This window comes from Bombus affinis, chromosome 10 (assembly GCF_024516045.1).
Source record: "Bombus affinis isolate iyBomAffi1 chromosome 10, iyBomAffi1.2, whole genome shotgun sequence".
NCBI lineage: Eukaryota > Metazoa > Arthropoda > Insecta > Hymenoptera > Apidae > Bombus > Bombus affinis.
In genome coordinates this window covers 7,220,635-7,247,810 of record NC_066353.1, presented here as the reverse complement: position 1 = coordinate 7,247,810, position 27,176 = coordinate 7,220,635, and the positions used below count along the sequence as shown (strand labels likewise).

The 27,176-nt window shown below is 37.5% G+C and overlaps 2 protein-coding genes and 1 long non-coding RNA gene across 5 annotated transcripts; 2 read left to right on the top strand and 1 right to left on the bottom strand.

Annotated features, from left to right (window-relative positions):
• Window positions 1-1,294: 1,294 nt before the first annotated feature.
• On the bottom strand, window positions 1,295-6,564 carry LOC126921118 (uncharacterized). Its single transcript, XR_007712236.1, has 2 exons — window positions 5,925-6,564; window positions 1,295-5,812 (listed from the first exon to the last, which is right to left on the bottom strand). It is a non-coding gene; the product is annotated as an uncharacterized LOC126921118 (long non-coding RNA).
• LOC126921105 (MAP kinase-interacting serine/threonine-protein kinase 1) lies at window positions 6,560-21,401 on the top strand. Its single transcript, XM_050732355.1, has 5 exons — window positions 6,560-8,195; window positions 11,621-11,758; window positions 14,834-15,190; window positions 15,306-15,876; window positions 16,031-21,401. Exons 1-5 carry the CDS (start codon window positions 8,141-8,143, stop codon window positions 16,488-16,490), a joined length of 1,581 nt encoding a protein of 526 aa, XP_050588312.1. The 5' UTR covers window positions 6,560-8,140; the 3' UTR covers window positions 16,491-21,401.
• A 1,443-nt stretch (window positions 21,402-22,844) lies between these two features.
• On the top strand, window positions 22,845-26,553 carry LOC126921104 (S-phase kinase-associated protein 2). Of its 3 annotated transcripts, XM_050732354.1 has the most exons (8): window positions 22,846-23,378; window positions 23,471-23,501; window positions 24,238-24,347; window positions 24,442-24,756; window positions 24,835-25,132; window positions 25,298-25,734; window positions 25,810-25,937; window positions 26,039-26,553. In XM_050732354.1, exons 3-8 carry the CDS (start codon window positions 24,310-24,312, stop codon window positions 26,383-26,385), a joined length of 1,563 nt encoding a protein of 520 aa, XP_050588311.1. In that variant the 5' UTR covers window positions 22,846-23,378; window positions 23,471-23,501; window positions 24,238-24,309; the 3' UTR covers window positions 26,386-26,553. The 3 variants fall into 3 exon arrangements, with proteins under 3 accessions (XP_050588309.1, XP_050588311.1, XP_050588310.1); XM_050732353.1 differs by lacking the exon at window positions 23,471-23,501; XM_050732352.1 differs by lacking the exons at window positions 23,471-23,501; window positions 24,238-24,347 and having other exon boundaries at window positions 22,845-23,378.
• Window positions 26,554-27,176: the final 623 nt, after the last annotated feature.

The window sequence follows — 27,176 nt, the reverse complement described above, 5'->3', positions numbered from 1 at the left end:
TTCTTCGAGTCTTATGCTTGCACATTTCTATCGTTCGCCGTCACGCGTTGCTATATTCTTTTATTTATATACATACACATATGATAGTTTCGGCTAACACACGGTGCTTATCGTTATAACTTTGTTGAATCTATACGAAATAACGTTAACATTTTTTTCAGCTCCGCATTGTACATTGTCTTCTATCGCTCACTCACACGGTATATTTGCTTGTCCGCGCTAGTGTCAGAAAATAACTACGCAACTACGCGTTTGGCGTCCGATTGTACAATGTATGTACTTATGTATTTGCGGTGTACGAACAACGACAAGTTGCAAACGTCGATCAATCTGTACCACATTTTCCGACCATCGTCCGTACTAACAGAAAAATGTCTCTGATTAATTTCATTTCGTTAATTTCAAATTGACGCAAAATATTTGGTTCGCGTTTATTCAGTGCCAATATTTCGGCATTGCTATTCACTAGAATGGAATAAATAACGGGGGAATAAACGACTATTACATATCTACAACAAAGAACGAAAAAGGTCGATTAGAGTGTATGTAACAATACAGAAGATATCTGTACAGCAAAAGAACGCATCTCTTTTCCTTTCTGTTGACAGTTTTTTTATCATGTACATGTATATCGAACGCATGAAATCATGATTCGGTGAAACCTACTTGTCTAAAAGCTAAAAGATTGTCTAAATTCCTCTCCGATTTCGATGATTTTCAAATACGTCGTAAAGCTCAACATTCTGAACAACTTTTTCCTATACGTATACCCGGCGATCGACCTTAGTTTTCCAGTTACATGCAAAGATATATCGTCGCTGGCCCTTAGCTTTCAAACTATGTTGTATTATTAGTATATAGCACGATCGAATAGTTGAGTAGTCATTCATTGAATCTTGCTAAGTTGAAAAAAGATAAAAAACATATGGAAAAGAGAAAAAACGTTGATGTTTGGAATCACATGGCATAGGAAGTTTGAAACTCGTAAACAATTCTTTTTCTTCAAAAAGCAACGAACTTGGCTGTATTGTTGCTCATTCTTAATTAAGAGTTAAATGATGCCCGGTTAAATGCGATTAAATGCGGCGGCCCTTACTACCATGTACTACCAGAGAGGTAATTTTCTCTCTAATACTACTAATCCAACTCGGCTTGAAAATAAGACCATGCGACGGGATATTTTTGTGTATAATTCAAAAATAAGTAAGGCCGGCCGCCTGTTATATATATACGTATAGGAAAAGGCTGTTCAGGATGTTGAGCTTTAGAACATATCTCAAAATCCGAGAGGATATAGATTTTTAACAAGATTACCAGCGTTTCTTTGTATTTATTCGCGTTTTGACATGGAAAGTCAAACAGGTGTGCAGATCGCGACCAAATTTTCGACGATGCGCGAGAAATGCTCGTTTTCGAGAGTAAAACGGGTCCAAATCGCTTTTACGCGTCTGGCACGAGTCCCGCGCCTAACATATCGTTATAAATATCGTTTATGCTAACTGGTGTGTTCGTTGCAACTCGTTCGACCGTCCGAAAGGTACGTAGTATAATATAATATAAAATTCAGCAATATTCAGCATTTCCGAGTCTGCCTGCTCAGTTACAAGTGTTCGTATCGATTCGATTCTTTCAATCGAGATTCGAGATTCGAGACCTATCAAATCATTCCACCGGAAAGCGAATCGTATCAAGGTCTAGAGACATATCAGATGAAACGTCTAAACGTCTTTTCAGTTTATGGTGTATTATTCGAAATAATTTTCGATTAGGCAACAATTGTAGGACGCTTAGACAACAATTTCGTAAACCTGCACGAAGCTATAGATTACAGAATTTATTGTTTATTTACAAGCTTATCAATAACGACGTTATCGATATCGTGCAAACTTGTGTAATTTTATCGTAAGAATATCAACGCGCAAGCAACGTTATTCTCTTCCCTCTCTCGGATATTTGTTTTGTAAAAACATTTCTGGTCAATGTCGCGCAGACAAGTATACCGATATATCACGTGAGACGAACTCGTTATCTCGTTTCTCGTAATAGGTCAGATTACACGTAATACGATTATATATATTCGTCCAAAATGTCCGATCTTCGAAAATTATCTGACAATTCGAACCTCGTCGCATTTCTATTCGGGTATTCGCCTTTAATTCACTTCTAATATTCTCATTATCTATTCGCGAGTTTGCCTTCGATTCGCTTGTTCAACAGCTTGTCTTTATCGCTAGGGATCGCGCTTTGTACATCGCAAGAAGCGAAAAAGAAGTACCACTTGCTTAATCTTATCGCGCTCGTTCCGCAGAAAATATTTACTATTTTCCATCTTTTTATTTGGTGTGCGTTGAACTATCACGAGACATCATTGATCGCATGTACATACCTAAGTAGTACGTACATTACGTATCACCGCAAAAGGGATCCTTATGAAGGCGAATCTATAAGGATGTTCGTTTCTGGGAAATAAGATAAAAGAAGAAGAGACAGATACACGCGACAAGTTTCGCTGATGAATATAATTTGCATGTCGTTGCTACAAAAAGAAAAGGGGGAAAAGAGAGATAGCGATATCGCGACACAGTCATAATAAAGGTACTCAGGCACATATGTATGTAAATCTATACGCGTTTGCTACAATAAAGTCAAGGCTACAGAGCCTATAGGGTAGATCGTAGAAACTGGCAAATGCAAGGTTGCTATTGGATAGTACCGGTTTGATGTTTTAACGATCCGATCGGCGAAAAACATGGAATACGGTAAAGCTACGAAACGCAGAATCGTAGAAAATTTGATGTGTGATCGATACCAGATCAGGCCACTGGTCTTTCTCTCGGGTCAAGCAAGTTCGTTGGCATTTTTCACGGAGGATGGTTTCGTCCGTTTTTCAAACCGTACACTGTTAATCATCGAAATTCTCGTATCCTCTCCTTAATTTACAGTTTATTAAGTGTTTATAAATGTTGGCTTAATTTATAAACTAAGACTTTGATTAATTCGCTCGCGAAAACGTGGATTTGCAATTAATTCTGGTACTAACTGTACCGATGCGGTCACAAACGAACTAAATTATTTCCGCGTCTTATTACGTCGTCGTAAGAATCTACTAGATTTAGCGAGAACTTTAAGAAATACCTAACGATAGAATTACAAATAAAAATCTTTTTGGAAATATGATTGATACTTTTCTCTCTCTCGCCCTCGCCCTCGCCCTCGCCCTCACCCTCGCTCTCGCTCTCTCTTGGTAATACTGTTTCATACATTCTATACTCTACGCTATTCAAGGTGCTCATTCTCTCTTTCTCTCGCTTTCGATACCATTCGATAATATCTATCAACGGATATATGTATATACGTCCCTTTGATCTTAAGATAACAAGTAATGAATTACATGTACATACATTTATGTATTTATACGATACGAAGTATGCGAATATTGCGCCTATATACATTGTCGTGGCGAATCAAAAGGATCAAACTTTGAAAGGAAAAAGGAGTTCCGAATTCTTGTACATTGTAGCAAGATATCTTTTTACTATGATATCGAATAGAATTAGATTAGTTGCAATAACCAAACATATACCTACGACGCATCGCTCTCTTCTTGAAAGTAGGTATAGGTAGATATAAGTCTGTATGTAATTTATCGCTTCCAAAGCATAAATAAGCTTGCCATTCAAACAAAAAATACAAAACGTCAAAGGTGTTGTGTAAAATTTACGCGTGATAAAACAGTCAACCAAAACTGAATATCATGCGGAAGACCTTGGACAAAAACTTCTGCGCGTCCTATTATTTGACCCTGAATCGTGGATCCACGTGCTGCGTGAAATCATGCCTTCACGCTCGACGCTCGACAATCGACGCTCGTCGAGTATATCGTTCTCGCTCCTTTTATCTTCGTTGCTTATGGATCAATTAGCTCTTGAGAAAATTTATTCGACGTCAATTTCTTTTCGAAAATATTTGCAATCGCGAATTCGCATAGCCATGCGTGAACACTCAAAATAAGAAAATCACAATTACTTCTCACTATCTTTTAAACAAGTAACGTAATTCGAACAAATTCGGTTCTTTTTCGCCCTCTATCGTATTTACCAACTTCTTTTTTTCCACGTATCAATCCCGATTGTTTTATCCAACGATTTATATTACGTAAAACTCTGAAAATCTATCTACTTCGGTATTATTACTCGTTTAAACTATCTTATCGGTTTTCATAACCTGTCGTCGTTGTTGTTGCTCGACTTATTAAAGGTTATATTAAACGCCAAAATATTCAAATTCGAATCATCATAACCTATTTCTTAACTGTTAGCCGATCCTGCTTTTAAATAAGCCATACCTTCATTCAGAGACACGCATAAGTTTATGAATAAAAGTTTTAGAGAGATGAACAATTCATTCTGAGTGATCGGCTTGGCAAATTACGTAACATAGTATGCGCGTCTTGTATCACACCGTAATTACTCTGCTTTAACTTTACCGGATATGTAATACACACATCGTTCACACATTACCTGTTTTCTTCTCTCACTGTTAAACTAAATGTCATTAACCATTATTCCAAATCGAATTCTAACGATAACAGCTTGGCAATTCGATTAGCTATTCAAGAACCAAATATCGCTGTAATTTATCCAAAATTTCGTTTATTTTTGAAAGACGTCACTAGGTGAATTCGCAATACAAGTTTGCAACGCGCATTTCTCTCGCTTCGTTAAACGATAATAGATAGAGTACAGCGATAATCCCGTTTGGATGAGTCATTGGTTACCGAAGACCGATAATAACTCGTTAAAATTAATGAATTCGCGATGATTTCATCATGTCATGCATAGAATTTGAAGTAATTAGATAAATTTGTACCAGTACAGTTTCGTGGTCATCTCCGTGGTTTTACAAATATTGTTCGATGAGTCGTAGTAATCGAGCTCCCACGTCGCCGTTATAAATACATGTATTCCAAATCGATTTAAACGATCGATTCTATCTAAAACAATCGACATCACGATTATGAACTAGCAGTGACCATTTTGAAAATTCAACTTTTGTTATCTTTTCTCATCCTTGGTTTCTCCGTGATTACGTCTTCCCCTTTGGCACCTGCTTACATTGCCCTCCTTCGTTTATTATTCATAGCTACGAAGCCTCTTCAAGTTACATACATATATACTTACATAACCCGCAACCCTTAAACTCCTTTTCACCTTGTAGTCAAACGCACATTTGGCCTTATCTTCTGTTTCGTCATCGTGAAACTTCAAAATAACTTAGGGAGGAATGTGTGTCAAAAGTGGAAGAAAGTTACGTAAATCGATAGCATGGTGGTAGGTATTGTAGTCGGGTACTGCCGGTTCACCGGGCACGATCGAGCAACTCTTGCCACGTGCAGAAACCGGTTTATGCTGTTATTTTGTGCGACCAAACAACATTGTCCTTTAAATTTTCTATTTAGACAAGAAATCTGTCGCGTTTTCAGGGTAAGAGCGTAAAAACTCGTTCGATGCATTCCATTTTTACGTAATAATATTTGTTGATTCTGATCAACGATTAAATCTCCTCGATGTTCGAATTAAACGTTGTTTTCAAGCGATTGTTTCTAAAATTGTATAAAAAGCCAAAAGCTCAATTTCCTATTCGTTTGTACGAACGTACTGTACAAGGATGTACATAAAGTATATATGCTCCTTCTGCAATCGAACATTTTTCTCGATTTGTTACTTCGACGTGATATGGTCGATATCTGGTTGATTATCACATCTATGATGTGGATGATGCAACAATGATGCGCTTTTGTTCATTAAACTTTCTGCAAGACAGTATTGAAGTTGGTCAAATATGTAAAACGGTGGTTGAAACAGCCAGGTAAACAATCGACCTTATAACCTTACGTAATATAAGAATACGGCTAATAGTCTTACCACGCAATACTATACCAATTATACGGGCAACAAGTTCACGCGATGTTGGCTGATTGAAAACAAACTTCGATAGTCAACACGAGTCTGCGCGTAGCGTAAAAATTATAAGCGCTCTTATGTGTGTGCGCGTATTTCGACTACTATAGAACTCGAATAATGTTGCGTCTATCTCTTTCTGTTTCTCTTTTCCATACATACTCCTTTCTTTCTCTTCTTTCCTGGTGTTTCATCTCACCGTGACGCTCCCTCGCGCGGGCGCGCGCGCACACACACAATAACAACATACACACACACGCTAGAAACAACCGAGTACGTATTCTCTCTCGGTCGTCTCTCTCGATTCTTTTCCTATGTCGCGTGATGTTATACGTGGCCATTGTGCGCGCGCATCTCTTCCTAAAACAACGCACGTCGCAATCACTCGCCGATATTTCCCGTTCCCCTGCGTTTATCTGGCACTCATCCTATATAATGTGGGTATAAATGATGCTAGATCGTAAACATTTCGAGAATATAATCTCACTATTCACTCGAAAAATGCGTTGTGTCCAAGCTCTTAGTAAAAACGTTTACGATGAATATTACGTATGAAATGGCGTTATTACCGGCAAGTCGATTCCAAACATACGAAAGCAATCAGTGATTCTCAAGCGTTCTTCAGCGATTTATTATTCAAGGAAATAGAGGAAAGGGCAATGTCAAAAAGTGAAAGAGAGGAAGAAAGGGGGAAAGTGTTTTTAAAGTTTAATTTTCCTATTGTTAGCCTGAGTATTAAATTAGTTACGACTACTTTCAATCGCTATTCGTAATTCATAGGACAGCTTTCTAAGCGATATTTGCATGGTAACAAGCAAATGTCAAATAAGTATTCAATTATAAAATATCGGTGATGAATTCATTGAAAATAGAATTGCAAATCACGTAAAGATTGCATCATACGATTCGGTAATTACGTGAGTGTGGTTCGGAGCGTTCGAGAACCCCTGGCTAGGAGCTACGTGACGCGGCGTCGTTTCAGAGGGCGTCGACGAAGTCGCCCGATCCTACGTAGAAGTAAAACGACACGGGAGTGGGGAGGTTAGAGGGAACGGCGCGAGCGTGGTGGGAGCAGCGGACATCGATGCTGCCGGGAGTGCCGGGACGAGAACAGCGAGGTTGGAGAGGGGGTAGGCTGTTAGTAAGCGAAGTGGCCATCTTGCAAAGTTCAGTCGGAAACCAACTGCCGAGCAGTGAGGGAAGGTAAAAGGAAAGACTCGATGTGTTAGCTGAAGGATTTTTAATGCGCTTCCGAGCCGGGCTACCGCTACGTGCGAAAGGCTGTGCGATACCGACAACGGAATAGCGACCATCCGCGGAGATTTTCGTATACGGAAAAACTTTAGTTTATCCGGCGAAAAGTCTCGGAGTACGAGCAGGAGATTCGAGGGTATAGAAGTAGCCGAAGTTTCGACGTTAGAGAAGAATTTGAGAAAAAATCGAGGAGGAGTCGTGCAGAAATTTTAGTTCCAGCGTAGATTCATTCGCTGACAAAACGTCTCATCAGTTCGAAAGTGATAGGCAAGACGATTGGACTATTTATTCGTATACCTACAGTTCTGAAGACAGTGAAGTGGAAGAAATAAAAAAAAGTGGAGAAAAGGCGCGCAGTGTTTAAGTCTGTGATAGTATTTATTCAAACGATTTAGCTACGACGCGTATCATCTACCATAGTAGTAGCATCGTTTGTCGCTTCTGTAAGTCGCGAGAGCTACAGAAACAGAGAAATAGTCTTTATATATTTATTTATATCTGTGATACCGACGCTGATATACATCGAATTATCCCGAGACAGAAACATTGAAAACGAGCGAGATAGAGAGCGAAAGCAAAAACGGGAGTACGTCGGTAAAGGGAGAAGAGAAAGGATCGAAGAAAGCAACGTACAGTGGTTTGGGAAATTGAAATAGTGGGAAAGAAGATTATATCAGTAACTTAGTGGATTTACATGTTTTTGTATATACGACTGACTCTTTTTTATAATTATTGATATCGGATTAAGAGATAGGAGGAGAAAGAGTTTCATTGCTGTTCGCTAAACGAAACAGAAAGGAGACTCGAAGAAGAGGAAAAAGGAGCAAAACTTTGTTTTGTTTCAAACGAAAACTACATTTTCCTCTTTTACCCTTTTATTTGGGATATTAAACCATCGAAGTTAAGTGGAATCGCTGAGTGCAAAAATGGTGGAGAAAATATTGGAGGAACGAGGAGACGGTAGTCAAGAAGTTACAAGAGGTAAGAATATCTTTCCTTGTCCAAATATTTACTTTGAACCAAACGCGATCGCAACGATATGACATACCAAAATCATTCGAGGCAATTTTAACATTGCTGGTAATGTCATGAACCAACCAAAACAGTGCGGTGAAATGGATGAACATCCGTTTATATTAAACTTTTCCTCTGTACTTTTCGATACGTGACACTTTGTTTCGAATAAATTTCATCGCGATATCGTTTTCGTTTCGTGTGAGCTTTATCATTGATAGAAGAAGAAGAAAAGTATTATTTCGATCGTTAACTGTTAAATTAATCGACTGTATGATTTGGATAAAAAGGAAAGAAAACGTGTAAAATAAGCAATCGCGCGAGCTGATAGAAATTTTCAAGATCAATCGGTGAAGAGAAACGCGGGACGTGACAATGGAAGTCGGTTGACGGAAGAACTTTCTCGAAGCCGGTGCGCCGTGTTCCCAGTGTTCTTCGCTTCGAGTTTTCTATCTCAGAACCTTTCGTTTAAATTCGTTCTAAATTTGTTCGATCACGAAAATTAAAATTCGAAATAAGATCTCTATTGCATATTTAGAGTCTTGAAGGTTAGGGCTTGTAATATCGTATGTTTTTGTATAACTAAGTTACAATCATATAATTCGAACGGTCGTGAAACATTTATAGTAATCGAATCGACGTTTCCGCCGAATCTTACTTAATTTATATTAAATATAATTTTACATTTCTCGATTTTTTTTAACTGTACCGTTCTAACTTTTCTTTTGACTACTTAAAATATGCATGTATATGTCTACGCCTAAAAATGCCGATTGAAAAACTTGACAGTATCAAAATGGACACATATACACACATCGATCGCACTGTATTTTATCTCGTTATTTTGACGCGTGTAATAGGTTATTCTTAGCATTTCGCTTATGTGTACTTTGTTCGTATCTTTTTTATCGTTTCGATCGTTTGTTTCGATGTTTCGTTGTAAAATTGTTTCTCGTACATCGAAATCGAACAAATTATAACGTATAAAAATATGTAATTTTGTAATATTGGTAAGAAGGAATAAGAAACGAAAATGTACAGCGAGACAAAGTGCGGCGAAGGGTGCAAACGTTGATACGTATTATGAGAGAAAATGAAGCATAGCCGGATCAAAGCGCGTCATGACGCTAAGACGATGCAACGTGCATCATTGAATTATTTTTGAGGGTCGAAGTGGGTTAGTCGGTTCGCGTTCGAGTTGGACGCAAATCGCAAAGGGTGTCGGTAAGGGTAACCCAAACAAAGAATGGAAGGAGAGAGAGAGAGGGAGAGAGGAGAGGAGAGATGCTCGCGCGCATGTCAAATCCGTTAGTAAATACTCTTCATTTTAAAGAGAATGGTTTCTTTGCGAAATGCGAAACGTAATCGTAAGGTAAAAATTTTCTGATTGATATCGCATACGTCATAATTCGTCTTTTTGAAAATTTTCGCAGAAAAGACCAAACATATTTCTGCAAATGAAAAGAGAAGTAGTTGTTGCTGGACCCATCGAAACGCGAGCCTCGGAGAATTTTTAACCTTGAAATGCGTTAAAGTTAAAATACAGTGTTCATGTATATTGTACACATTGTCAAGCGTGAAATGACATTAGACAAACGTTCAAGAGTGAAACTCATTTCGTAAAGGCGTTTTTTTTTTTCTATTTTCCACTTTTCTTTTCTTTTTCTTCATGAAAATTCATAGACGAGAAAGAAAATATGCCCCATTCTCTATATATGCATATGTATGTATATGGATTTACGTTTAGGTTTTTTATATTGAATCGACGATTGTCGCTGGTTTTGCGGATACAGCAACATTATCGTACGCGTGTATATCTCGCGTAAGATGGCGGCGTTCCTTTTCTGTGCCAGTCATTGAACCCTGAGCTCTCTTAGTACTTGCCGTGCTTGGTTGTGTTTCTTCTTGCATCGAGTTTCATTGCGTTGCATTGCATCGTTGATACAGGCAACAGAAGAGTATACACATTCACTCTTGGCTAAATTGCGATTCAGTTCGGCATTAGTGATTAACTACGATGTCTATCGTATTTGACCGGGGCTAAATCATTTTTTGGCACGTTGAGATTGCAATTATCTTCGTACCAAGAAAATGTACGATATCAGAATGCGGATAACCTTTATTCGATCGCATATTGAAAGTAAATGTATCTTTCGGTCGGATCTTTCTACTAATAAACGCGACTTTTGTTCGTAACAGATCAGATCGATCGGATCGTTTAAATTCGAGTTATGAATTTGAAATTGAAACAAAGATCGTCGCTCTTTATCGATTCATTAAATACATATTTACACACGCGGTGTTACTCGATGACCCACGCGTTGTTGGCAAATATGGTGATCACGCGCGATTCCTCATATTTCATCGAACAGCTTCGTGCGTTTAGTCAACTTGATCTTGACCTTTCAAACATCTTTTATGCTACTTTTCGATGCCCCACTTAATTTTTAATCGTAGTTCTTCTAGCGTAATGACAGATAGTTTTACATAGTTCTCGCCAACTTGTGCATCTAAATCTGAAAGCCGTATATATAAAAAAAAATGTTTAAACTAGCTTCGTGTTTCAATGTGCCGGATTATTTACGAAATTCGTTGCGCCTCCTTCGCTTACACGTGTATATCACGGCCAACGAAGACTGTATCGACATTTTATAATTTCCTTCAAGAGAGTGTATGGCATTAGATAGAAGTCATGCTAACTCGACCGTAACGATGTATTTATACATTCAGTTATAGAAATGAATCAAATAATGTAATCATCCATGGTTGGTAAGATAAATATTAATACGTATCGAGCGAAATGCGTAATGTCCTCCTGGTGTTTGCGAATTTGTAATTTTTTAAGATTTTTAATATTTGCATGCGCGTAAATATGTCCAGAAATAAACAAGCCGTATCGTATTTGATATAGCGTTAATGAACGCGTGGGATTGTCACGTGTATGTATCTATGTACATACATATGTATGTATATATTTGGTCGGTTGATTCTCGAGAAATTGTTTTCACGGATAAACAAGAGTTGCCTAATTCCCGCTTATTACCGTATATCGGGACTTTGCGAAATTTTTCTACATATTACTTTTCTACTTACTTACTTTATTTACTATTTCGAACAGATATTTATCGTTTAATTTTGCGATTATGTTTTTTCACGTACTCTATAAAACGAGAATAACGAACGAAGAACAGAAACACTTTCTATTCGTCTTTCCACATGATTTCCATATTATTTATATCTATACTATAATTTAGATATTACTATGTTACGATATTGTGATATTATATATACATTCTCGTACGAACGTTTAACCATATACGTTTATATATGTTTAATCTTGGAATATTTTGCAATTAATCGAGCATATATTAACAATTTTGTTTTTGTTTTAGAAGAGGCAAGTTGCAGAGAGACTGCGAATACCACGGGAGAATCAATGAGCGCCGTGCAAGCTCGACAAGAGGAAGCTAGGCGCAAAAGACGCAAGAAGAAACGCTCTGGATCGTCTTTGATGTCAGCTTGTTTTCAAGGTAAAATTTGATCTTACGGAAAGATTCGCGACACACTGCGAGAAAATGAAAGAACTTGTAGACTCTTGCTCTGTGATAAATATCGATAATGGTGGGTGGGTAACTGAATATTCGGTACTGTTCTTGTGTCGTTGGCCGAGCAGCGAAGAATTTCTTCCCGGCCGATTTAATCGAATAGCGTGCGCGTTGTTCGGCCAACGGCAACGTACGCATAGTTTATCGCGCATTTATCGCGTAGCGATTATTGAATTCTTCTTATAAACGTATATATTTTTGAAAAATTTCTCATTGGTTGATCTCGAGATTCGATATACGTAGTTTTAATTCAGCTACTTCGGTCGAACGATATAAGTACGATACGAAGATTATTCTAACATATACTATTATCTTATCGTATAATACGAAGATCAACGGAAAAAAGAAAAAAAAAAAAAAAATAAAGGGAAAAAGAAAATGCAAAGATCGATCAGGGCAGGTTACGGCAAGGTAGAAATGTAGATAATAGTAAACAGTCAATTCGTTGTTTGACTGCGGGCACGTGTTTGAGTTAACGATCTCTGTCACTCATGCTTCGATGACTCACCTCACCGCAGGTTATGTTATCCTATACAAATTTAGAATCTTTGAGAAATTCATACGAAACGAGTATATTGATCGATTATGCGCTCAATCTCAATTTTTTCCTCATAATAATAATAATAATAATATTAATAATATATGTACTGATTGTACTCCCTGTAGTAAATACATTGCTTGCTACAATATGAAAAGTAGTTAGCTCGAGAGAATAGAAAGTAAAGCACGGGAAGTACAGAAAAAGTTGATTTATTCGTAGTAAAGATTAACGTTTATAATAAGCTTATTTAGACAATTTTGTTGCCTATAGAGTACCGCGCGATTAATATCTAAAAAAAAAAAAAGAGACAACGCCTAATAGAGGATCAATGTATCCATAAATTGAATTGCGATGTAATTTCAGGGCTACTCACAAGGGCCACTAAGTACCTTACAAGCAAAAATTAAATCGAGCCTTAAACGTCGACGTAGAAGCGACATAAGGCTTCGGACGGTTTAAGATCAGAGAATAGTCGCGAAAAACGGGATATCGGACAAACTAAAACGCGAATAGCAAAGCATATTTATTTTATTCGATTATACGAACGATGTGTCGTTTAATTCGGTTTTCAGTGTGTCTATCGTGTATTCTGGAATAGGTTTAAACGAATACAACCTCTTTTTGAAAAATTATTAGTCGAGTTGATTAGTTGAAACTATTATGTCACGCTATACGATCGATTTTGTACAGTGCAGTAGAGTAGTAGAATTTCAGTGTTCGAGAAGCTTCCGCTTCGTACTGCTGGTAGTAAACTAGGCACGAGCGCACCCGTATACGTTCAAATCTGGGCCACGGGTTAACTCGTCGATACGTCCCGAGTCTCAAGCTCCTCCATCGCCTCTTCAGATTTCTACCTTCTCTTTCTAATCTTTATTATCCTTTCCCCCCATTCTTTCCACCGTTTACCACCATGTACACGCGCATTTTCTAACCGTAATTCATTTGTAGTTCTCTCAATTCTATTGTTACGAAATAATTTTCTTCCTATGAAATACTTCGATTTTTCGTTCGCGTAAAAATTGTATATCTCTATGTTACTTGTTCCTAGATACTCTCGCTTTGTTGATATTTCTTAATCGGGGGAGTCTCGTAACTTGCAGCTTCTTGTTTCAGGCGGTCCCTTGTTCGTTATCGTACACAGATCAAATCCTCGTATAATCAACAGTCGCGCGTGTGTTCTAACGCGTACTCGTTAAATGTGCTAAAATTTTTAAACTTACAAAGTGTTCTGTTTCCCTATATCGTCAGTTATATTTACTCGTAATACGAAACAAGTTAACAAGGATCGTAAAAATATCACTGGTAAATGCACATTACGCGTTAAGTGTATGTTATGAGAGTCAAATTAGACGTATAGATTATGCATCACGACGTCGGATCGAAGAATATATGCCATGTGTATGTGTACAATAGAATCGGTGCGGCGGTGCAATTTAACATAGAGGGGGATAAGGAAAGGCAGTGGAGAGACGGTGGAGGCATGAAAATGTATTATCGGCTTCTGGTTGCTAGGTATTCGTCGGCGGTGTTGCCAAGCAGAGAGAGAATCGTATCTTTGGCGCGAGAGGCAAATAGGTGGGAGCTAAGGGGAGAGCGAAACTGTTGATTAGGGAATAGAAAAGGAAAGGTAAAAAGAGAGTTGATAGCAGCTTACGATACATTGAAGCGACGTAACGTTGTAACGTTGAAACTAGGGAATGAACAAACGAACGAGCAGCCGTACAGAATGAAACGGAAGCATCGTGTTATTGCGTTATTGGGGAAGCAAGATGCAAGCGGACACGCGACGAGAGGGTCAGGCAACGGCTAACAGAGGTTGAAAGTTCTCGGTCAGGAAAAAAACAGAAACGATGTATTAGTTATACGCGTCCGAAACTCTTAACGATAATTTTCTGATTAGACGATTGATCGCGCTATAGGCGGAGCTCGGGTGTGATCGATCCTTTTTTTGAATCATCGATATTCAGCAACGTAACGATGCTCTATCTAACAGCGTCTTTCGTTTCTTTGAACTCCGATAGCGCGTCGTAATGTTAATTACGCTATAGAATAAATAGAGAAGAATAGACGCGATTCGAATTTTACGCAAAGTTTAAGTTGAGGATTTTCCGAAAGCTGTACTCTACCGATCTTTTCTTTGAATAAAGTACGAGTTACTCCGATAAACGCGATAATAAAGGATGTTGTGCTTACTACGAAACTCGGTTCGTTTTGGCGTACGTGACGCGATGCGATTATTTTTGGTCAACCTCGCTCCTCTCTCTAACTCTCTCTCTCTCTGATCCAGCCTCTCCTTCCCCTCTCCATCCCTATTCCTTTCCATTCCCTTCTCACCTCTTATATTATATGCCTTTCTATATTCCTCTCCGTTCTCAAAATTATTCTATTGCATTTTATTTATTGTTATATTACCGCAGTTATAAAATTAGTATTAAAATACGACTGCGTGTTTGTTTCAGAACTGTACAAATTGACCGGCGAAGTTCTTGGAGAAGGTGCTTACGCCTCAGTTCAAACTTGTAGGTCGCTTTATACCGATCTGGAGTATGCTGTTAAAATTATCGACAAAATTCCCGGTCACGCACGAGCACGTGTGTTCAAAGAAGTCGAAACGTTTCATCATTGCCAGGGCCATCCAAATATCATCCAATTGATTGAGTTTTTCGAAGACGAAGTAAAGTTTTATCTGGTATTCGAGAAAGTAAACGGTGGTCAACTGTTGAACCGGATACAAGAAAGAGTTCATTTTAGCGAACGGGAAGCCAGTCAAATAATTCAAGAGATCGCAAGCACGTTAAATTTCCTTCACAAGAAAGGTAGGGTCACTTTTATTTGAATTATTTTAATTAAGTACATGTGCGATTACGGTATCCACATGCAGCACCTCCAAATTTATCCTCTTAACGAATGTGTTATCTTTGCTTCTTTCAGGTATCGCCCATAGGGATCTGAAACCCGAAAACATTTTGTGTGTGTATCCGGATAAGCTCATACCGATTAAATTATGCGACTTTGATCTTGGTTCGGGTATCAAGTTCAACAATTCGTTGTCAAGTCCTGTAGCTACACCGCAACTCTTAACGCCAGTCGGCAGCGCCGACTTCATGGCTCCAGAAGTTGTAGGAGCTTTCACCGGGGAAGCGAATTATTACGATAAGCGTTGCGATCTTTGGAGTCTTGGCGTGATTATGTATATACTTCTCTGCGGTTATCCACCTTTTTATGGGAATTGCGGATCCGATTGTGGTTGGGAAAGAGGGGAAAATTGCGAGGCTTGTCAACAACTTCTATTTACCAGTATTCAAGAAGGCAGGTACGAATTTCCGGACAACGAATGGAGGTGTATTTCGGAAGATGCGAAAGATTTGATCAGGGGCTTGCTGGTCAAAGAAGCCCAGCAAAGGCTCAGCGCCGAGAGTATTCTGAAACATCCGTGGATCAATCCTGGTCCAAGCTCCGTTGAAAATACAGAGAAGTCTCTCATAACTCCTAGTATTATCAGGTTAGTTATTCTTTGCACTTACCGATCGATCGATTTTAGCTAGTTGGATCAATCGGCATAAGAAATTTCAGTCGCGAATTAGTTCGATGTATAATGCGGTAATACGCGTAATAAACGTAAGAAATGAAAATAACAGATACGTTTCTCTTTACAGGAGGAATAATTCTGCTAGAGAACTGTCGGCGTTTGCCGAATCGGCGATGGCTGCTAATCGCGTAGTACTTCAACATTTTTCCGTAAATTTGGAGGAATTGGCGGAGAAGAGGGAACCGAGATTATCCACTTCGTCAACGGACGAAGATAATCATCCTTACGGGCACATGTCCGACTCGAACAGTGAATTATCGGAACACAGTAAGATTTGCGCGACTCATTCCTCGAACGAATTTGATGTAATCTCGCGCTTGAAATCTTGTTCTATTCAATCGAGTGCCGATCTGACCGATTCGAAATCCATTGGAAAGAATCGATTGATCGGCAAGGACTCGTCGGTCCCTCTGTTTGGTTTGTCACCGCCGAGCGAGAGTCGTTTGATGCAGCGCCGTTTAAAAGCACGTTCGGATCTACTCGAACGTCAGACCAACAAAACAGTTATCGCGACCGTTAGTGGCTGAAAGGTGACATTCCTACGAACGAAACGATAGTCTCCTTTCTTGGTAGCGCGTATAATTCATGTTTACACGTTCGTCGCGTAAATATACGGATACGAAGAAAGCGTGTACAGTAATGTTATCTATCGTTAATTGACAAAGAGTAACAATGACATAAGCGCGACATTACGATTGGCAAAGCGAAGGTTGTGTTTCGTTAAAAATAACAAGAGCTGCATTACGATGATTCGCGCAACGATCGACGGTTATTACACGCATGAGCATATCTATACAACATAGCAACACATGGAGCGACGACATAAAACGACGTGTCTTCGCTCCGATACACGATTAACCACGCGCGACGCCAACAACACACAACACTCGATCAGACAATAATTTTTCCTGAATTTCTATATTTCCTACAGAATTCAGAGAAATATCGTGTCCGAATATATCTTTAACTTTATATTTTTCTCCATTTTTCTTTTGTGCTCTTGTTCCGTTTCGACGAGTCTGTTCGATATACTCCTCGTCTTTGCGCTACAAATTTTTTAAATCGATACAAGCTATTCGTTCGGTTTATTTGTTGAATGTTGTTTTATACGATACATTCGTTAAGTAATATGAACGAACATAAGCAGAGGCAGCACAGATTCGATACACATACATATGTACATATGAAAAATTGAACGGTCGCGCATGTTTTAATTTCGGTTCAGATTACATTTAGTACAGAACTTGAAGGAACGTAAAGAAATGAAAAAATGAGTAATATGTACATTCCACCGTCGGTATCTATTAGATGAGAACATATAGCATAATATAAAAAATAAGTCACATTAGAAGATATACAACGTTTCTGTACTTTCGGCTATTATATGATATCTAGAAAAGTACATAGTATATGCTCGTTTATATCAATTTATCGAAACGGATATACAGAGACGCAAAAGAAAAAAAAAAAAAATAATTTTGATGAATATTTTTACTGATCGTATACGCGTATATTTGCTTCGTTTCTTTTTATTAAATCGATTTCTTTTTAGTTCGGCCTTAAATATTTTTGCAACTATAGCTGTTATTCAACAAAATATCTCCGAGTTACATTTCTCTCTTTTTTTTTTTTTTTTTTTTTTTTTCTAACGACAACTTGTTCGAGAATTATGAAAAGCAGCAACAGTAACTCATCTTCGGACGAAAAAAAAAAAAACAGCGGTAAGAAGAGTAAACCGCGCATCTTGGTGCATGTTACAAATAGTTTGCTCAGTAGGTTTCTAAGAATGTAGTAGAGTGTAAGTTCGAAAATACTGTAAAGCAAATTCCAAGGAAGGAACAACGCGCATTTGTATCGAAGGGAAAAGGGGACGACAACTACGGCCATTTTTTTGTAAATTTCTCTTAAGCACCTTCATAGAGAGTTAGTACGTAAGGAAGATTAAAAGATTAGTTTAACAAAAAGGAAAAAAAGAAAAAAAAAATACAGAAAAAAATTGTACCTGCGTCGTAAGTGATTAAGAGTATACCGAGCGAAAGAGAGAAAAGGGAAAGTACATGGAGCAGGAATATGAGAGAAATAGTGGGAGGGAGGGGGAGAGGGAGTCATATCCGATAACGTGCGCGTGCGTACGCACGTTAACGGACAAACTTTCTCAAAGAACATAGATTACACGAATATTGCATCCAATTAATTACTGTTACGTATTTTTGTAGAATTTTATCGACGAAACGTCATTCTATCGTCTGCCCACCTACTACGCGTTTACTCTGTCAATTAAGATCGATCTCTTTTGTTCCGTCTGATGATTTTCATTGTCATAAAATGTAAATATCTTGCATTCCCATTGCCTCGGGGTACACGATACAGAGAAAGTCGCGACGCTACAAATTTCCAATGTCGTGTATCATCAAGTTTGGCAAAACTCTCGTATCGTAAAGAACATCATTTTTATGCGTAAAATTTTGTCTGTTCTTAAATAATAAAAATTGCAAACATTTCTCTTCAAACGGTAAACAAACAACTCGTTTCGACTACGATTTATTTTACGTATCATAGTTGCATAGAGTCGCGTTGTATGGTGGGAGACTCTTTACTCAGGGCAGTTACGATGAGCTGCGCAAATTTGTTACAAATTACATACACATTATCGTATTTGAAGAAAAGAATGAGGAGAAAGAGCTTACGATGTCTGTATGCGATCGAAATCCATCCAGGGTTGAAAATTAATCGTTACTTGTTCTTTCTTCTTACGAATTAACCCTGAAAAGCTTTGTCCAATGACATCACAATATACATTGCATATATATAGACTAATAGTCGACGCAAGTAGCTCGACAGCAGCGTTATTAGATTTTCCTCCCAAGAACGGAGGATCGTAAAACAGAACTCTCTCCTATAGCAGGTATCATTTTGCCATATACATCGTACATACGTACATACTTTGTTCGAATCCCATGGACAGCAGACGCCACAGAGACTAATGCGTATAAGCGATCGTTAACAAATGTTTGGTTACGGTTACATCATCAAATTCGTCCATCCAAATGTTTCAAGTTCCAAGGAAAATTGGCAATTCCCTTGAAAATGAGAACATTTGTTAGCGGAAGTAGCGTTAGCGATTTCTCATAGTGAGAAAAATTATGTAAGAATACGCATGCATCGTTGTTGCATGCGCTTACGACGTAGAGACGAAAAAAAGCATTACACGTTAATCAGATCCGTGACTTTTTAATCACGAAAACCATTGAGAAGCACGAATATACCGCGAGTTCTTGGCCTTTCCTTCTTTTTTCTTTTTTTTTTTTCCTAAATTTTTTCGCAAAATTGGAAACAACGACTGGAAGAATACGTTACCATTTGCGCGGGATCGTATCTTTCAAGTTACGTATTTCTCAGCATTATTGTCATGTGTTATCAATGGACGTCTTTCTCTAGGACCTACGCATCTTTCTTTTTCGATTTTCTAGCGATGCATTTTTGTTATTCGTTTCGTTTGTTCGATTACAATAACGTATGGCGTAACCAATCACAGCCTTGGTAATACAATATTTTCATGAAAACTGAATGCATTCTCGACCGATATCCATTTTTCACACCGGTATGTTTTTCTTACAAAGTATTTCGTTCAATCAGCGTTCCCTCAAATTGCCATCATCTCGATAAAATCTCTCGATATCGATCGAGCGTGCGTCGTAACAAATGTGTATCGTCAGTATGTTAGCGATATATAACGATAATTTCTCGAAGAAACATTGAAATGCAAGAAGAGAGTACATAGAGTAAAGGACGAGCAGCGACAAGTCTTGCGTAAGGAAAGCAACCGAATCACACTAAGGATCCATGGCCATAATAATATAGATCTATAAATTGTAATAGCGTGGATGAATTTGCGTTTGAGTGCGATAGTGTACATGCTGGAGAGCATGTGTATTTTGTGTATTTTGTATGCGTGTACGAATGTACGTATATGTTTGTATGTGCGTTAATGCGTATGCGTATGCGTATGCGTATGCGTATGCGTATGCGTATGCGTATGCGTCATCGCAAGCTCGAACGATAAAACAATATTTAGCCTATAAGCGAAATGGTAAACACCTTTGTATAGGTTTGTAAAATTAACAATTAAGATAAAATATTGCTGCGCTATTCTACCGATGAGTCTTTCTTCGATCATCGTGAAAAAAAACTCGCGCGTCTTATAATTGTTTCGTATTTGTGTTAGGACGATGTATACGCAAACGCATCTGTAGCGTAGTTTCGTTTACTCGTTCGTCGAACAGCGTGATATATAGCGATTTAAAGCGTATACTATTCGAATAAAGAAAAAACTAAGATATCGCATGCATATTCCCCATTCTCGAAGTTGGAAGATTCCCGCTTAAAATTTAAACGGCGCGTAACTTTCTAATAGATCGTATAATCGGTACGTTGACGATCTTCGATCGATCGAAAATTATAAGAACCGGTGAAAGAGTATTGCGAACATATCCCAATGGTATGCTAACACATAATACACAGCGTATCTATCTTCTTTCGCATTACCGCTCTTGCATCTTCGAACTACGGTTCCTGATCTTAAACGAAAGAAAAAAGAAGCGTGTTGCATGCTGTTGCATGTTGTTTTATGCTGTCGCATGTCCCGGAAGAAGCAGCATTTTTGTTACGTTCTTTTTTATATCATAAGAAAAAGCAGTATAAAAAGAGAGTGGGAAGGGGGAGAGAGAGGAAAAAAGAAAAAAGGCCCTTAAAAGACGAATAAAGAATATTACGGATGCTTTTTAAACGAACGTCAGTTCCTTTTCTTTTTCTTTTTTTCCTCGTCTGCTTCTTATTTTAGCTATTCGCAAGCCTGAAGGCGCGTGTTGCGATTCCTTTGCGTTTTATGAATATTCACGAAGAAGCCCGTCGTTGCTCTCCTTCGTCGATTTTTGCATGACCTATCGGCTATATCGAGTCAAAAGTAACAAATCGACCGTGTGGACGATGCTCGTCCTTTTTTTTTTTCTGTGAAAAAAAAAGACGCGAAATTTTAGAGTTCTCTTTCGCACGGAAACCGACCAATCAACCGAGAAAGAGAAAACTGATAACGATGATGGTAAGAATGGAGAGAATGCATTTTACCATACGAAAATATTGTAAGCGTGAAGCATTATTGCCAACTCTATACATATGTATGTATGGTTTTCTCGATCGTACGAATAGAAACAGTTTCCAAAATACACAATCTCTTACAAAGTAATTTTGGCTGCGATTCAAACTCAAGATACGAGAGAGGGTAGTGAAAGAAAGAACGAGGAAGAGAAAGAGAGGAAGAGAAACATTTTCAAAAGTTGGAATGTCCGAGTTGCAAACGGCATTGTTTTTTCCATGTAAAAGCGAGCAAGTCTTATGAAAACTTTGTAAGCTTCCTAATAAAATAGCATTTAATCGATAAACTAGCACGTATATATTTCTCATTTCGGTTTAATAGCTATACCCCTTTAGCTTCGTCTACGAGGGTATTCTTGCTCGCTACAAGAATACTTTCCTCGATTCGTTGGCGCACGATCGTCGTCAAACGAAAGACACACGGTACAATTCTCTCGATTAATTCGTTGGAATTTATTTCAGAATTTATTTCAAGGTAAGTCAAGGTTTGATTCTCTAATTTTGATCAAAGCGAACTGCAAAAGAAGAAGTTCAACTGCAAAATTGAAAATTCGATTTTCAGCGTCTTCGAAATTGCATAGCTTAATATACAGAGTGCCTACCTAACTCTTCGGTGCTTGAATATTCTTTTATTTGTCATGATACACAAAAATGTTTCTTTAAATGGACTGATTTATTATACATTTTGTTTATCGTTAAAACGTATCCAAACGTGTACCGCGTCTCATGTCCAATGACCTTGAAGTGACTCGAGTCGAAAATAACCGACTGATGTGGGAATTCAAGGAAAATGAATTAAGATGTATGTAAATGAATGTGATGATCGGTGAACGCAGGCAACGCAAGACGCGGTCAGGTGAAACAACCCCCAATTCCTGTTTCCTTTCGTTTATAATGTACATGTATTATTGGTCCGAAGCGTATCGACCAAATATATCCCCACCTCCATCTCCTTCGTTGTATAGATTGTCATCTGTGTTAACGCGATACAGCTGATCTTCAAGAAACGTAACTGTCGTCGTCGCCTTAGGTCGAGGAGGACAACCATGGATCGAACGAGTTCTCACGGTTCCAACTCATCCGCGGTGGGCAAACAATTAGAAAAACTGCCACCTTTTAAATTATGCTTTTCCAAAGATAGATTAATTGGCAAATCGAACATACGTATATCGAAAATCAACGGTATAGTTTATACGACTTTTAAAACGTATCGCTTTCTTATCGCGTGGAACAAAGAAAATCCGTTTACTAATAAATTATTATTTATTATTATAAAAACTATGATATCGATTAGATAGTGTGTTACGATTACAGGAGAATCGATCACACCAAAATTTTACTCGAAGGAATACGAAAATAAAGCGGACAATTCCAACGCGATTCGTACATTCGAGAAAACTACGGAAGAGCAGGAGGACGGTGACAATTGTAGTAGACGCCCACCAGTTTTACTTAGCAGCAATGCGTAATTTAAATCTTATGAAAACGATACAAGGCTCTTCTTTCTTCGTTTCTCTTTATTTTATTTTAATCGATCAATGATTCTGATTTCAGGTACGGCTGGTGGCACGAACGAGGATTACAGCCGCTTCAATCTCGATTCGACTTCCATAGAAAAACGTCCGATTTAGTCAATTTCGGGACAAACGTCCGAAACGAGAAACGGAAGATCGAAAATTAAGAGAGTCGAAGTAGTAACGTATGCATATAAATATTTCCAGAGACAAATTCCTTTGTTTATTTAGTAGATTTTTTAGTTAAAAGCTATACGCACGTACATTCGTTAAAACGTAAACGAAACAAGTTGTAATAAATGGAAACAGGGTGAGTAGAAATGAAAATAAGTTTTCCGGCTTGAAATCGGTCGGATTGAAGTTTCTAAGGAAGCAGTTGCGGTTACGCAAACTTTTAAAACAATAACAATCGGAAAAAGCACAGCAGCGCCGATCGGATGGTTTATAGTTTAGGTAAGAAATGTTAAACAGTTGGCGCGCACGATCGATTCCTCAATTTCCCGCCGTCTCGAGATCATTGAACCGTCAACCAATCGGATAAGAGACCAAGGGAATAGATCGAATGGTCGCGAGTAATTCGAGCGATTGGGATTCGTCGCTAACGATTGTTTTCCATGCGTGGAACCAGTGGCGATTGAAAAAAGGATACGGTGACCGGATTCCGCCAAAAATGAATTCCGTCGTGGCGGAGCACACGAGGCTCAACGAACACTGTCTCGAAAATTCCAAAGAATTCTCGCCTCCCGAAAGGTAATCTCATTTTACTGCAATTCCCCGCCTTCGAAATAAAACTACCCAGCTTTTCGTAATCATCGTATACATCTCTCTTACCTGTTGCTCAGGGTGATGCAGGTGCATATTTCGCGCCCACAGGTAAGGTTAAGAACCTTTCCCAGTGAATATTTCTTGCGAAATCTATTCGCAAGATATAACAAATTTTCGTTCTTTTCATCGAAAAGATCAAAATTCGTTCACGGTTTGTTTGTCACTCCAGATACTTCAAGTTTATAAATGACAAATTCGCCAACGAAAAATATTGAAATCACTTTTTTTCCCAATTACGTTCTTCGACTGGTTCTCTACCACAAAAAACTATTTTTTCTCTTTATTCGGAAAATTAATAAACTGTCGATTGGGGAATTAGTTGAATCAACGCAATTTCTTCTATGTTTCGATGATTTTGTTGTTTTTTTTTTTTAGCAAGATAGTGGGAAGATCGTGTTCTTTGATTTATAAATATAATTACTAAATTATCAAACTCACAAATATTTCGTTAAAAATATCCAGTTAATAGCTATGCTAATAACATTCTTACCGCATCATATCTTTTAAATTGCTTTCCTTTAGTGATTTTCACTAACTATGAGTTATGTTAATCATGTTCAATTACTCGTATGATTATTTATACTAATTAGATCCAAATACAAGTGTTTACTAAAAATCACTTGGTGTACATTTTAGTCGATATGGATTACCTGTTTTTCTTGTTTTATTTATTTGTAATTTGAAATTCTGTTTATGTTCAGTTTGACAATGATCTTTGACCTACAAACATCAAGCTATTTACGATCTAAGTCAAACATAATTTTTCCTCTATGCCAATCTGTAGGTTTCTACATAATCTGTGCACTTCTAAACAACGACAAAACATACTAATCTTAAGGAAGACTTAGAAATTACTATGTCCAAAGGATCACCTTCTTCACCCTGGTGGAACAGGTTGCCTTTTTTCTACTCTTTCTTTTATCTGATCATATTATGCAAATATAATCTTGTCGGTGATTAATTTTGTACATGCAAATATATTTGACAGCAAACAATTACGCTTAGATGACAGCTGTAATAACAACTTAAACGACAGTTTGAACAGTACCTCCAAACATAGTGCAAAATGGTCGTGTTCTGGTGATACAAGCCTTGTAGAACCTGAAATCTTAGAAGAAATGGGTGTCAGTATGTTAGAAGATGGAGCATCGAATTGTGAAAGTACAAAAAAGTCTCGTTCTTTGGAACAAACAATCTCGCCTACTATCTTGGATAACAATGGACAATGTAAAAATATGAATGACTCTCAAAGTCAAGAGTGCATTTATAGAGGTTCCAGCTTGGATAACACTAGTATGGACAGGTTTGTATTTTAACTGTGAAAATTCTTTTCATCAGTTTGCTTACACGTTCGTACATTTTTTAACGTATTTTTCAAAAGTTTGGAAGCTACTCAAAGATTGGATCCCAATCCGTACGAACTGGATGAATTTGCAACATATTCAACAATGGGAAACGAATCTGGTTATTCCTCTAGAGCGGAAATAGATCATTTTATCGATACGAAAGAAACTTTTTCTAAAGACAATCCTAATGTTTCAACCAGAGAAAGTAGTCTTGAACAGTTCTATCTATATAGGAGAAAAAGAAAAGCTTCAGTCCTTGGTGAAGATAAGTTTAACAAATTATCCGATGAGATGATTTTAATGATATTAAAATGGCTTCCAAAGAAATGTTTGGTAAGATTACAAATTAATAGAAATAAATAATACAGATAATTAATGGGCAAAGCATATGAGTAACATCAAATATTTTATGTCCTGTTTGCCTTTCTTTTTTTTTCTATTTTTTGTCTTCTTTTCTTTTCTTTTCTTTTTTTTTCTTTTTTTTTTTTTTTTTGTTAGGTACGTTCCATGTTGGTCTGTAAACGATGGTGTCAAATAGCACGAGATGAAGCGTTATGGAGCAGGTTGGATTTAGGCAGTAAAGTCTTGAACGAAGGTACATTGGGTCATATATTGCCACGAGGTGTTCAAATACTTCGACTTGCGCAAGCAGAAATTGCAGATCCTGTATTTCTTGAAAACAGTGAAGTTTTTACCGATGGTTATATTAGTAAACTGCAGTACTTTGACCTTTCAATGGCAGTGATTTCTCCAGATGGATTGGCTATGTTATTATCTAAGTGTAAATACCTTAAAAAATTATCTCTAGAAAAGTGTACAGTGAATAGATCATGTTGCAAAGCTATCAGTGATAATAATGACTTAGAAATTTTAAATTTAACGATGTGCGAGGGTATGGACATTGAATGTATCAAGGATTTGATGAAGCTTACAAAGTAAGAAAAATTATTTGCAATAGCGTCGTTGGTTAGCGAGAAATGTGTTTTAACGTGTTATTTTAATATTTTCAGTCTCAATGCTGTCAATATGGCCTGGTGTGGTTTAGATACCGATACTATGGCGTTACTTTGTAAATCGTTACCTTCATCCGTTACACGTTTAAATATAGCTGGATGCAGAAAAACCATTACAGATGATAGTAAGTACAAGTTTCGTGGTTTCGAAAATTTATGTTAAATCTGGTTATCCGTCATGCTAGTTCGAATGACAGTATTTTCCTTTTTTTTTCCCTTGTTTCAGATGTTAAGGATTTAGTGAAAAGTTGCCCAGATATGGTAGAATTAGATTTGAGCGATTGTACTATGCTTACAATGAATACTGTCCGTAATTTACTTGATTTGTCAAAATTAGAGCATTTGTCGCTAAGTCGTTGTTATGGTATACCTCCGTCGACGTACGTAACATTGGCGTATATGCCATCTTTGTTATATTTGGATGTTTTTGGTGTAATACCCGAACCAGTACTGAAATCATTACAAGTTACCTGTGGCGAAACCCAACTTAATAAGTTCCTATACAGTTCCGTTGCAAGACCAACCATTGGTGTCCGAAGAACGAGTATTTGGGGACTTCGCGTTAGAGATTGAACGTAATTATTGTAACTAATTGATTTTGTACACAAATAGTGGTAAAGGCCAACTAAATACCAAAGGGAACCTGAAATGTACGTGCGTGCCTTTTTACAAAATGTCTTCTTAATAAGAGACTGATTTTACAATCCTATTGAAATAAAATTAAACAATATGCTTTTGCTATATCATTCTCTTTGTCTTTCGTTCTTTCTTTTTTTTCTTCTAAATTAAATACATTTTAAATTCGTTTCTTTGTCAGTATTTACGTAGAAAGGGTAAAAATAATTGGATACTGAGAAAAGTAGCTGAGAGAGTATATGTATATTTGAAGACTTGCGTGTCTTTTGTTTCAATGAACTCGTAAAATTCACATAGCTCGATTGATATAGCGTGCGAAATGTAAATGTACTAAGCACGATTGTATGCTACATAGAGTTCGAAAGAATTACATGCACTCCTATCCGTAAGCCACCGGACAATTGCTTATTTTGACCACAGTGATTGTTTGAATGTAAATACGATTTTCTGTATTAATACTTATTGTTTACCCATAAGTTACTCAATTGAATCAAGATATGCATGATTTTATACTATGACCTATATTATAAAATAAAGTTAGCATTTATATCAAATGTTAAAATTACGTTATGTCAAGAATATGTATGATACATTAATTTTGTTCAAAGTATGCAAGTGTCAAGTAACTTATAGATGGGAGTGTATATAATTTACTGAAAGAGTTAAGTATGCAAATGTTGTATGTGTATATAAAGTTAAATATGACAGCTTAATTTTAATCTCACCAG